The sequence below is a fragment of the Geotrypetes seraphini genome, chromosome 5 (assembly GCF_902459505.1).
Source record: "Geotrypetes seraphini chromosome 5, aGeoSer1.1, whole genome shotgun sequence".
Lineage (NCBI taxonomy): Eukaryota > Metazoa > Chordata > Amphibia > Gymnophiona > Dermophiidae > Geotrypetes > Geotrypetes seraphini.
The window spans coordinates 94650572-94664450 of NC_047088.1; the positions used below are offsets into that span (position 1 = coordinate 94650572).

Consider the following 13879-nt stretch of genomic DNA (forward strand, 5'->3'; position numbering starts at 1 on the left):
AAGACTTGATGCGTGCTGCAGCTTTTTAAAAGGGCACCTACATTTTGAACACCTTGTTTGGACAGAAAGAGAATGCAGTACTAGTTACATGGAAATCGACTACAATTAATTCAAAACACTGCAATTAAAATTATAACGAATAGGAAAAAATTCAATCATGTGACTCCTCTTTTCAAAGAAGCTCATTGGCTTCCAGTTGTCCACAGAATCTCCTTTAAAATAGCATTATTAACATTCAAAATATTAACAACCAATTCAAAATATTCACAACCAAATCCATTCAAAATATTAACAACCAATTAACATTCATTCCTAGAAAGGTATATTATTCCAGAGGACAAAAACCTTCTAGTAATTCCATCGCTTAGTATAATAAATACAAGACAAGGATACGATCTTTGCAGTTACAGCGCCCAGAATATGGAACTCTTTACCAGCACTTATTAAGGAAGAAAAATCGCTAAGTAAATTTAAAGGACTGTTATAATGCTGGTTATATAAGATTGCCTTTCAGATATAATCGTCAGATTCTCTTTTGACCCCATTCATTGCAGAAACTTGCATTTCCTTTGTCTCATGTCTTGAGAAATTAAAAAAAAAAATCCAAAATTTCGTTTTACTTTTTTATTACACTTTTAAAATTCTTACCCTCCCATTTTGTGTTTTCTTTACTATGCTTATTGTAGTTCTCCCCACTTCCCTTATGTATAAGTCCTTAATGTTCCTGTGTGTGTTGTAGTTAATAACTAAGACCCTGTTTTTAATTGCAAATCGCTTTGAATTTATGATATTGCGAAACATCAAAATTTTTATAAAACTTGAAATTGCAAATTACAGAGTTGCCAAGTTACCCATTTGAGGAGGTAGACTTTTTTGCAGGTCCTGGATTTCTGCCAGCCTCATCCTGGTGCATTATGGTTAAGGTGACCATATGTCCCGTTTTCAACGGGACAGTCCCGTTTTCGGACCGACCGTCCCATTGTCCCGACCCACTGCTTCGGGACACCGAAATGTCCCGTTTTCAGGGACAGCGTCCCGAAGCTGTGCGCGGGGACACCAGGACGGGCGATCACTTTCCCTCCCTGCTGCGCCGATTCAAACCCTGGGCTGCCGCCGCTGCTTCTTTGCCTTCTTCCTGACGTCAATTTAGATGTCGGAGAGGCTGGCCCGAACTTCCTCTCCGATGTCAAAATTGACGTTGGGACGAAGCAGTGGCAGCGGCCCAGGGTTTGAATCGGTGCAGCAGGGAGGCAGACTAGCAGGCAGCGGCGGTACACGGACGGGTGGGGGGTTGAATCCGCGGGGGGGGGGTTGTATCAGGCACTGGAGAGAGGGAAGGAGGTAGGCAGGCAGGCTGGCTTCGGGGGAGGGACAAAGACAAGGGAAGACATAGAAAGGAGGCACTGGGGGCACTAGGGACACAGGACAAAGGCACTGGGGACATTAAGGACATGGGAAGGAGGCACTGGGGGCACTAAGGACACAGGACAGAGGACTATGAACATGGGAAGGAGGCACTGGGGCACTATGGACATGGGAAGGAGGCACTGGGGGCACTATGGACAAGGGAAGGAGGCACTAGGGACACAGGACAGAGGCACTGGGGGCACTATGTACATGGGAAGGAGGCATTGGGGCACTAGGGACACAGGACAGGCACTGGGGGCACTAGGGACATGGGAAGGAAGGAGGGAGGGAATAGAAAGGGACAATTGTTGGGCCTGAGTGCAGAAAGAAAGAAATGAAAGAAAGGATACACAGTCAGAAGGAAACACAACCAGAGACTCATGAACTCACCAGACAGCAAAGGTAGGAAAAATAATTTTATTTTCAATTTAGTGATCAAAACATGTGAGTTTTGAGAATTTATATCTGCTGTCTATATTTTGCACTATATTTGTCTATTTTTCTATAGTTACTGAGGTGACATTGTATATATTAAAGTCATTTGCCTTGACATCTTTGAAACCCCCCAAATATAAATGATAATTAACATTTGCTCTGTGTATAGTGTGTTTTGTAGGTTTTTAAAAAAAAATTTTAAGGTTACCATTATGAATTAATATGAAGATATTATGTGTACATGAAAAATGAATGGAAGAAATTGGGGGTGGGATTGGGGGGGCAGGGCTGGGGCTAGGGTTGGGGCGGGGCTAGTGCGGGATTGGGGGCGGGACTAACAATTAATAGATGTCCCCTTTTGATGAAAAAAATAAATGGTCACGTTAATTATGGTACCTGCAACTGATGTCAATGGATAGAATTATGACCTTCAGGGGGGGCGCTAGAGAGCCCGATGGAGTAGGTCGCACGCGGCACGAGCTCCGGTGAATCGCATCGCTTAACACTCAAAAAAAAAAACTTCACTTACTAAATCTGGTGGCACTCTTTAAACCAGCACACATGGCAGCGGGTAAGCCAAGTAAGCGTAAAAGCGCTGAACCATCGACTCCCACGAAGAACGGCACAGCTAAGGCTGACGAGTCTGATCTGGCCGCCATCTTGACAGAGCTGCGCTCGATCAGAGAGATCCTCGTGGACACCAAACAAGATGTCGGGGATGTTAAATCCGATTTAGCTGCGCTGAAGGAGGAGTTTACTGCGGCACAATCAAGAGCTGACAATATCGAGGTGAGAACGACGACGGCTGAAAACTCCATAAAAAAACTGTTGAAACAAACCACCCGCATTACTTTACTGGAGCGCGCTCTGGAAGACTCGAACAACTATGCTAAACGTAATGGCTTCCGTCTCTTAGGCCTGCCAGAGGGTCGTGAAGCGTGTGACCTAGTTGATTTCCTGGCGGTCTTGTTGCCACAAATTCTTAAAATGAATGATGACATCAAACTTGAATTTGATAGTACTTACCGTGTTCCCCAACCCAGCACTACTTTGAAAAAATTTCCCAGACCTATTTTAGTCACTATGCTTCGACATCAGCAAGTCATGAGAATCATGCAGCATGCTAAACTGCATGCGCCAATTACATTTGAAGGGAACAAACTTCTTATCCTGCCTGATTTATCAAAAGAGACTGCAAAGCGTAGGAAACTTTTGCTTGCCTACAGACTGCAACTCAAATCCCTGGGAGCCAGATTTGGAATGCTGTACCCAGCGAGAATGCGGGTAACTTACAACAACTCAACCAAGGATTACCTTTCTCCTGCTGATTTAGCGGACTTTATTGAAAATGTCAAGCCTACGTCCATTGACAAAACCTGATGATACCTGCATAACTATGCTGTTGTGGTGCATTTAAATATGTGATGTTTTTCTTAATAATCAATATTTTACTGGAGTTAAGCCGCTTAGGCTTCTCTATTCTGTTAGCCTTTAGACCCATAGAGATGTTAGCGTTTTGCTACAGTTAGTTATGGTCCTATGGCTAGTTCCTGAATATGTTCTATATTTGCACTTTTCTTTTCATTCCTTGTTTATGCTTGTCATTTATATGCATATACATCTCTGTATACACCCTTTTATTAGCTCTTCTCAACATCAAGTAGCAATCTCAGATGGTATGACTAAATGTCCTTGACATGCTTTTCCCTTAATGTTAAAGGGATTAATAATCCGGTGAAGAAACATAAAATCGTTACCTATGTTAATAGTTATAACCCTGACATAGTTCTTTTACAGGAGACACACCTTGACACGGTGACTGCAATGAAGCTTGCACCTTCTTGGGCATATCCTCCTTTGTATTCCCCATCAATACAGAAAAAGAATGGTGTTATCACATTGGTCAGGAGGAGCGCTGATATCCAGTTGACCTCTTCGTCTCACGATGACGAGGGCAGATGGGTTCGTGTGTCTCTGACTGTTAATAATACTCCTCTACATATCATCAATATCTATGCACCTAACCTGGACTGTCCATCCTTTTTTGATTCACTAGCGGATGAATTGGCGCAACTTGGAGACAATTCTTATATTGTTGGGGGAGATTTTAACCTGATTTTATCCCCAGAAAAAGACAGGAAATCGAAGGTGTCATTCAAGAAATCCAAAGCGTGGCATTCTCTACAGGACCTCATTTACCGATTCAAACTGGTGGACCCGTGGAGATTAATGCATCCAGATGAGTCATCCTATACTTTTTTCTCGCCTCCACACTCGTCCTACTCTAGGATTGACTTTTTCCTGATTACTCATTCACTGGTGAATAAAGTGGAATGGTCTGAGATACATCCGATTACTGTATCGGATCATGGTTCAATTTCCTTGAAATTACGGGATATGCTCATACCTAAATCAAGAGGTATATGGCGTTTTAATTCATCTTTACTGTCTGACTCTGTATTTTATGAACATATTAACAGATGTATAGTGGAATTTTTTGACTTCAATAAAGCTGAAGACACATCTTGGTATAACACATGAGATGCATTCAAATCCTATATTCGTGGAGAGATTATATCCTATACCGCTAAAGCACGCAAAGCAAGTAGAAGTGTTCTACAATCTCTTCAAGATCAGATTTCAACACTAGAATTGTCTCACTTTGCTGATCTCTCAAATGTTTCCATACAAATTAAATTGCGTAAACTCCGTTACGAATACAACTTACAACTTAGCTCCTCTGCGGCTTCTGAGGTGTTCATGCAAGCTGCACACTACTATGCAACTTCTAATAAAGTAGGACATCAGCTGGCATCTTATTTGAAAATAAAATCAGAGAAAACATCTATCCCTGCTATACGCACACCCTCAGGAGAGACTGTCTTTGACAGGGACAACATCTCTAATCAGTTTAGATCATTTTATACTGACCTATATACAACCGAAAATCCGCTTATATCTTCCATTCAGTCTTATCTGCATCAGCTAAAGGGACCCAAACTTGATGACACTGATAAAAAGATCCTCACTATGCCTATTGAACTAGAACACCTTAAAGATGCATTACATTCCATGGCTAAACACAAATCGCCGGGTCCTGATGGTCTCACTGTGGAGTTTTATTCGGCGTTTCAAGAAACACTACTTCCCATGTTGTTAAATTACTTACTCCACCTCATTGACAGGGGTTCTGCACAGGGAACCATTACAGAAGCCATAATCATTGTATTATTGAAACCAGATAAAGATCCGTTGGACGTCCAAAATTACCATCCGTTGTCTCTGATAAATGTGGACGCTAAACTCATTGCGAAACTATTGGCTACCAGGCTTCAACATGTTATGCCTAAAATAATTCATACTGATCAAATTGGTTTCATGAAAGGCCGGTTGGCAAGTGATAATACACGACTTTTCACACATATCATTTCCCAAGCTTCTTCAGATATGGCTTCATTGGTGACCCTGGCATTAGACGCAGAGAAAGCTTTTGATCGTGTAGAATGGTCTTTTATGTTCCAGGTTTTACAATGGTTTGGTTTCCCTGTTGATTTCATTCGAATGATCAAAGTATTATACTCTGCTCCATCTACCAGACTTCACATCAATGATATACTCTCTACAGCTTTTAATCCGACCAGAGGTACCAGGCAAGGCTGTCCTTTATCACCACTGCTCTTCAACATTGCCCTGGAACCCTTGCTTATTGCCATCAGATCTAATCCATCAATAAGGGGCATTCAGATTGCAGATTTGACTATAAAACTATCAGCTTATGCAGATGATGTTCAACTGTATATTGCTGCGGATTCGTTGTCTACTGTTTTGCAGACGATTGAGACATACTCTACGGTATCTGGTTACAAACTAAATACCACAAAGACAGAGGTCATGCCATTATCTGGCCCACCTTGCTCTGATATTATTAAGAGCCTCCATCTCAAATACACTCAGACTAAACTGAAATATTTGGGTGTTTACTTTGGACCAACAGTTGAAGAAATTCAGTCATTCAATGTGGATTATATATCTCGAATCATCTCTGACACAACAGGCAGATGGTCACCTCTCAAACTATCTTGGTGGGGCAGACTGGATTCAATAAAAATGGTGTTGATGCCTAAGATTACATATGTATTGTCAATTATACCTTTTCTTTTCTCACAATCCATCTATAAAAAGTTTGAAGCTTCATTGACTCGCTACTTATGGAATAATAAAACCCCGCGCATAGCCTTGGCCAAACTCAAATGTAACAAAGAAAACGGTGGGGTTAATTTTCCTAGCCTATACGAATATCACATAGCCTTTTTATGTAGGCAGGGCTCTTACTGGCTGAGGGAACACACTGTTTCTCAACTTCCCGCCTGGGTACAACTGGAGCGCAGTCTTTTTGGTAAGATGACTTTGAAATATCATTCATTCACTGTTCCTGATGAAACTACTAGACTCAACCGTGTTCTCTCCTCTACCAAAGAAGCACTGCTTGTAGTTGACTCAATCGCTCCATTGAAATGGAATGCAACGCTGTACTCTTCAGTCTGGCGTAATCCTCATATAAAAATACAGGGTCAACATATCGAGTGGAAATCTTGGCGAAGAGTTGGCATATGGTCACTCAACCACCTAATGAGTGAAAACTCATTCCTGGATTACAATACTCTATTTACCACATATGGTTTGATACCAACTCATTACTTTCAATGGCTACAACTAAGACATAGTATCAAGTACTATCTCCAAAGATTTACGCTATCAGTGGACCCACCTACCATTCTAAAATGGATTAACACTTTAACTCTACTTCCTGGGCAGGCTTCAAACTGGTATAAACTCCTCCATCATGATAAATTTACTTAAGGAATTATGGGCACAGGATTCCTCTTTGGAATTGGATATGTCAGATTGGGAAAACCATTGGTTGACTTCATTTAAAGCACTGAAATCGGCCACCATTCAGCAGACGGTACTCTTTCTCTATCATAGAGCATACTGGACTCCAGTTAAACTTTCAAAATTGCAACCCTCAGCTTCTAACAAATGCTGGTCCTGCCTGACTGGAGTAGGTACTTTGCACCACATGGTTTTTCAATGCCCAATTCTGCAACATTTTTGGACATCTATCTGGACCACCATATGTGAGATATTACCTATTGATGTATCCTTATCTTTCTCGATTGTGATGTTTGGTGACTTAGCCATACAGAGAGCATTAGATAAATTTGAGTCTAGATTACTGAAGCTGATGTTACTTATAGCACTTAAATCAATTATTTCGGCGTGGAAAGACTTCTCACTACTTGATCATAATATCTGGTGGAATACTGTTTGCCTCTACTCCAAATATGAACATGTAGCTGCAGAACGCACCAATTCATTGCCTACTTATCAAAAAATATGGGCACCTTTGTTATCTTATTGCCAAAGAGATAGTTCATGAAATTACTATATCTACACTCATCTGATATTCTCTTTCATATACATTATCTAGTCAGCCATGTATTACATGCCGGAAGGCTAATTGTCAATATACATCATAGTACTCATTTGGGTACATACCGTTTATACATGTTTATAATATGACATGCTTATCTATGGTTCATGCAATACTAAATATACAGGAGCTATTGGACTGTATTACTGTATTGTTGATTTGACTTTGTATATTACTTTATTTTCAGTTACATTGTTATGTTCTTAAAATTCAATAAAACCTATTGAATTAAAAAAAAAAAAAAAAAAGAATTATGACCTTCAAACACTGCTTTAGGATGTAAGTTTAAAAATAGGACTGGCCAAAAAGCCTCCCACCTGGAATGGGTAATGTGGCAATTCTGATAATATAATGATGTTATTGGAATTATCTGCCTGCAGAAATATTAAACTTAAGCTACAGGCCCAGCCTGCAGAGCTGCCGAGATATTTATTTTTATTTATAGATATTTGTTTTCTGGGGGGGGTTTTTGTTATTTATATACCACTTTTAGCCTAAGTGGTTTATATTCAGTACTCAAGCATTTTACCCTATCTGTTCCGGTGGGCTAACACTCTATCTAATGTACCTGGGGCAATAGGGGATTAAGTGACTTGCCCAGGGTCACAAGGAGCAGTGATTCAGAACTAAGAATTGTATAGCAAATGAGTATAAATTTAAATATCCCTCCAATTCCAGGATTTCTGCCGTCCCTCCTTCCCCCACAAAAAAATCTGCTGCATTATGTATCAGTGACTACAAATACATAATGCTTCTCTGTCCTCCATCACACGCGGAACCTTCCAGACTTTCACATGTATGAATGGCTCAAGTAAATAAGGCAAAAGTCTTCCCACTCACCGCCTCCAAATTTCACTTTAAAGAAATGTGCTTTCAGGTCAAAAGGGTTGTGGTTGAAACAAAAATAAATGTAAAAAATCGAGAAAGTCTCTAAGAACAAGAAAACTATGCTTCCCATAATGCCCCTGTCCTGACAAATGACGTAGGGTGACGGCGTACGTCAGGGTATTCAGTTTAGGAGATCCTCGGGGGTTTTAGTCTTTGGCTGACGATCGCAAAGTAACGCCCCACAGCTTGGAACTACGTTTCCCAAGATTCCGCGCCTCCGGCTTCTGGGGGTTGGAGCTTGGTTCCCGGAGCCGGGCTGAGAGATACTGGGGGTCGGGAACAGGGAGAGCGTTGGGGGCCGGTGGGTGCTGAGTCGTTGCCATGTCTGGGAAACTCAAACCTAGAGCCGTCGCGAATGTCGATGCTGTCTCTGGGGTTGTTTCCGTGAACGAAAAGATCCTGCGGGAATGTCACGGGCTGTATACTGAGCCAGAGAGTGGTGAGTTGGATGGGCGGGGCTGGACCGGTCTTTATTCTGAACCATAGGGAGCCAACTTTTCCAAAATTACTAAGGGCCCGGGGTAATAAACTCGGTTCATTTTACTCTTTTCAACTATGGTGAGACGCTGAGCCAGAAACTTGTGAAAGGTCGTTGCATTAAGAAAGAGTCCAATGAGTGCTATCCTGGAGAGCCATAAAGATCCTATGTTATAATATGCTTCATGTTACTGCATTGGGTTGCAACAGATTTTGGTGAAAATCCCGTTATTTTTACAATGGAAAGAAAGAGCCTGCTTTGTCCCTTGCAGGCTTTTCTGCAGTCCTTGGTCTTGTCCATTGGGGATATTCAGGCGATTATAATTCTTGTTTCCATTTATCCTGTAAGGACTCATCGCTTTGTCTTCTGCTCTCAATTTGAACCTCCTGGTCCCTCGCAAGAAGATCACGGTCATGCTGATGGGCAATCACTCGGCCGGCAAGAGTAGCTTTATCAACTGGTATGTATGGTTCTCAGTCACACCCCCTACTCCTTTCTTATGTCTGCCCTTTTCCTCGGATTCTCTCCTTTGTCCTTTTTAATTCATGTTGCTGTGCTGTAAACCAACTTAATTTAGCTCCTAAAAAAAGTGGTTTATTAAATGTAATAAATGATTTATCTCTTTATCTCTACTCACCCTCCCCCCAATTTCTTTTCATCTCCCTAATTGTTAAAAACTGAGAAGTGTTACAGTTCAACTGTGGACCACAGCATTGCAAGAAGCAGGAAACTGGACAGACTAGATAAGCCTAATGATCCTTATGTTCTCTCATAACATATTTTTCTGTCCCCGTTTTCTGCTCTAACCCCCCTCCCCACATACACACACTTTCATATTCTCTGCATGCATTCTCTCTTTCCAGAGATTCTTATACATTGAGGGGGATATTCTATAGGCACTGTTGTGTGATTGACACACTGTTGGAAGTCGCTGATATCAACGCTGTATAGAGAATTTGGGCCTGTATGGCACATATAATGTGGCTGTTGGAGGCAGAAGATATTTAACAACAAAATGTGTCATAAATGTGTCATAAATGTGGGAGGGAGAGTCATACATTAGATCATGCATTTTGGTTTTGCCCCATAATTCAGCACTTTTGGAAGCGAATAATAAGTTATATGTCAAAAATAATTGGAAGATCATTGCGCTGTTCTCCTTCTTTCTTTATTTTGGATTTGCCAGAGGCTGTTGGCCATTTACCTAAAGGAAATAGGTCGTTGTGTAGGAAAATGAGTCTCTTGGCTAGGAAATGTATATTACAATATTGGACGATCCCCGATCCTCCAAGATTTTGGCATTGGCGAAACCAATTACATCAGCTGGCAATTTGGGAAGCTAGAGATGCTGGATTTATAAAAAAGCGAAAGATGTTATTTATACAAATCTGGGGTTCTTATTTGCAAGATTTACATCTTAAGGGCCGTAGTGCGATTTTAAGTTGGATCTCTTAATTGGGCTTTTATTTAGTTAAATGAAGAGAGTATCATTGGGTAGAGAGTACTATAGGGTGGGGAGGGGTGGGAGTGGAGAGGGATGGTAAAGGTTCAAACACATATAGATATAGTGGGGGTTTATTGAAATTGGAATTTGTCTTTTATTATGTATATTATATTATAATAGTTGATGCATTATTGATGTGCTTTGATGTTGTATTTGCTGTATTTGATGATGTTTGCATCAATAAAAATTGTTTGAATCTAACAACAAAAAAATAGGTTCTATACCTGGACTGCATATAAGTGATCCTGTGTTATACTGAGTAATATTATATAAGTCTATAATGTATGCCAGAAATTCAGTAATCAAAGTAGTTATGTAGGAGGTATTGCCACCTATTGTCTCTGTTTGCTTCTGTCTATTTCTTTGGGACTACCTATCTGCAAGAAAAGTGTACCAATATCTGAGAGTCAGTTTGTCACTACTCTCTGAACTACAAGAGTGTGTATAAATCTCCTGCTCCATTCCCCTACCCTCCACATGTGAATTAACCTCAGAGTGAGTAAACTACAAAATTCCAACCTATGAGAAGATCTTCTCTATATATTATTCTCTACTCCAGTGTCCCGCAAACTTTCTCGAGCCGCAGCACACTAAAGGTAGTGGCCGTGGCTCAAGAAACCTGGAAGTGCGAGGATATTGTCGTGATGACATTACATGCATGCATGACATCATCAGGTCGATGTCCACGTGTGTGTGAAGGCCTCCAGGCGGGCCCTGAAACGCCAGTGCTGGCGCCCACTGATTGCCTACAGGATGTGCCTCTCCTCCTCCCCAGTGTACCGCAGCACACCTGAAATCTCAGGAAGCACACAGTTTGAGAAACACTGCCCTGCTCATTTCTCTTTTGCTTTCATCTGCAAAACTCTGCATTGGCTTTGAAATTGAAAGCCTGCTTTTTATGGGGCAGTGCTACATTAGCTCTTTCTAGTCCTATGAAACATTCCCTGGCTCCAAAGATCTGTTAAACACATCCTTAGAGGATCTGCCAAAACCTCTTTAAGCTCCATTAGTATTCTGGGATATCTCATTTTGCCCTATGGCTTTGTCCACATTCAGTTTGGAAGCTGTCCAGAAGCATTCTTTGTGAATGGTGTGAAATATACAGACAGGAACAGAAGAGATATTAGCCATCTGCAGGCCTTTTCTAAAGTCATCTTTCATAAACACCAGGAAGAAACATTGTGTGATTTACATGAGGAAGGACCTAATCTAACATGAGCATTTTTTTAATATCAAACCATGCTGTCTGATGATCACTGGTGCTCACTCTCTCTCCTAAACAGATTATAGTTTGGTATGTTATATCCCATTTGTGGGACTCAAAGTTTTATCTTTAATAGTAGCAATGCCAAAGTCCCCTTCCACCATTAGGGATTGCAAAATATTGTGTAGAATTGTAAGCCTTTGTACTTGAGCTAGCAGTTTTTCAACGGTTTGATTGTTCTCTGTGTAGCCTCATTCTTGATCTCTTTCACTTCCTGGTCTTTTGCTTTTGCTCTTTTCGTTACTCTTTTATGGGATGCCCACCTCTCCTAGAGCAAAAGCACCAAATATTTTCTATTTCATCTGTTATCTTTCCCCTTGCATCTGGTTTAAATGCCTGGTAATATGCTGTTTGAATGTTTTTGCTTGGAATTATTTTTCCTGCTCAGAGAGATGTAGTCTATTGTTACAATACAGCCTCTTCTTCTTCCAGCTGCCTTTATATAGAAATGTACAAATATGACGACAAATAAAGGCCAAATGGCCCATCCACATACATCCACTATCTCCTCTAAAGCATTCTTGGTTATATCAGGTTTGGAGCCTGTATGTTAAAGATGACTGTGTGCTATATCATCTTTGGAAATCAAGTTCTAGCCATGTCATTTGTCCCTAAATGGGTTATAATATTAATTTTGCATAAAGTAGTCTGATTGCTATGGTAGTCCACTGGAAAATATAAAACTAAAGGTTAATAAATAAAAACAAAAGATTTCAGCATGAGACGTTTGGCCATGCTGAATCGTCCTTTCCATCTGTCCACGTCACTGTCAGTGCCTCTCCTTATCTCTGCTCCAGTGGCAGCGTAAGGGGAAGCGGAAGTGTGGACCGCCCCCTCTCCCAGGTGCTGTCTTGCCAGGGGTGTCGGTGCCTCTCCACTTGGGTGCTGTCTTGCCAGGGGCATCGGTGCCTCTCCTTTTCTCCGGCCCCACCCCCACAAACCTCTTGAAAAGTTCACCAGGGTGAGCAACATCTTCCACCTCTTGCTCATGCCGGCCTTGGCTCCCTTCTAATGTCACTTCCTAGTTGCAGAACCAGGACTAGAGAGCTGCACGGGGACAATGGGACTCATGGAATCTACAAAAATTCTCCCAGGGCTACAAGCAGAGGTTTTCCAGATCCAGGCATACCCAGGACTAGTGCTGCCCGATTCAGTAAAAAAAATTTTGATTCGATTCAGCCTACTGAATTGGTTTCTCGATTTTCCTGCCCAATTGGGTGTTTTTTTCAAACATCCTAGTGGGTTTATTTTATAGCCTCTTCACCCCCTTTGCCTTCTCCTAACCACACTGGCGCTGTGGTGTAAACAAAATAAATAAACAAAAAAGACTTTTCCTCTCTCTCTTAAATCCTAGCCCACGTTTGCTGTCTAACATCAGCACTGGCTGGATACACGTTTCATATCTGACATATTGTAATTACAAAATGGAAAATAAAATTAGTTTTTCTACCTTTTGTTGTCTGGTCATTATTCAAATCTTGTTGGTCCCAGGCTCTGGTTGTCTTCTGATAACTTGCTTGCCAGGGTCTCCTTTTTTCTTCTTTCTCCGTTTTAACCATCCATCTGCCATCTCTGTCCTCCCCTTCCTTCCCCCGCAGGTCTGGCATCTTTCTTTTTTTTTTTTGTCTCCATCCACAGATCCAGCTTTTCTTAACTACCCTTTCATCCAGCATCTCTCCCTCCTTCCCCACACCCCAGGGTCCACCATCTTTCCCTTTCTTTTCCCAACTACCCTCCTATCCAATATCTCTATCCCCCCTCCATACCATCCCTTGTGTCCAACATCTCTCCCTTTCTGTTCCTTCCCTCCCTAAATCCCATTGTCCATCATCTCTCTCCCTCTCCTCTATTTTTAGACCCATTATTTCTTCCCCCCCCCAAATTCCGCATATGCTCGTCTCTTTGAACCCCCTTCCCTCCCTCCGTGTACTTCTACACCAGGGCCCCCACCCCTGAAGGCCTGCACCTCCCCCCTGAAGGCCTATGCCACCATCCCTGGCTTGTCCCCTCTTTGAAGGCCTGTCCCCCCCCCTTAAAGATCTGCACTCCCCCTTAAAGGCCTGCACCCCTCAAGGCCTGTCCCACCCCCCTGAAGAACTGCCCTCCCCCCGAAGGCCTGCCTATCCTCTCTTTGAAGGCCTGTTCCCCCCTTGAAGGCCTGCACCCCCCCCAAGGCCTGTCTCACCAAAAGACTGCCCCTCCCCCAAAAGACTGCACACACCCCCCCCCCGAGAAGGCCTCCGTGTTCCCCCTGGCCTCCCCACACCGTTTACCTTATAGCTTGAGCCTGCAGCCGAAGATCGCGGTTACAGCGTCTTTGCAGTGCTTTGAGCTGTTTCCTCTGCTGCGGTCCCGCCCCTCCTCAGACATCAGAGGCAGGATCACAGTGGAGGAAACAGCTTAAAGCAC

The 13879-nt window shown here is 42.2% G+C and overlaps 1 protein-coding gene across 1 annotated transcript in view; it reads left to right on the plus strand.

Annotated features, from left to right (window-relative positions):
- Positions 1–8363: 8363 nt before the first annotated feature.
- LOC117360249 overlaps positions 8364–13879 on the plus strand; it is a 48334-nt gene continuing 42818 nt past the window's right edge. Inside the window, exons 1-2 of the mRNA XM_033943899.1 lie at positions 8364–8663; positions 9051–9162. Of these exons, the coding sequence (XP_033799790.1) occupies positions 8546–8663; positions 9051–9162 (230 nt within the window). The 5' untranslated portion in view covers positions 8364–8545. The remainder of the gene's footprint in view (positions 8664–9050; positions 9163–13879) is intronic.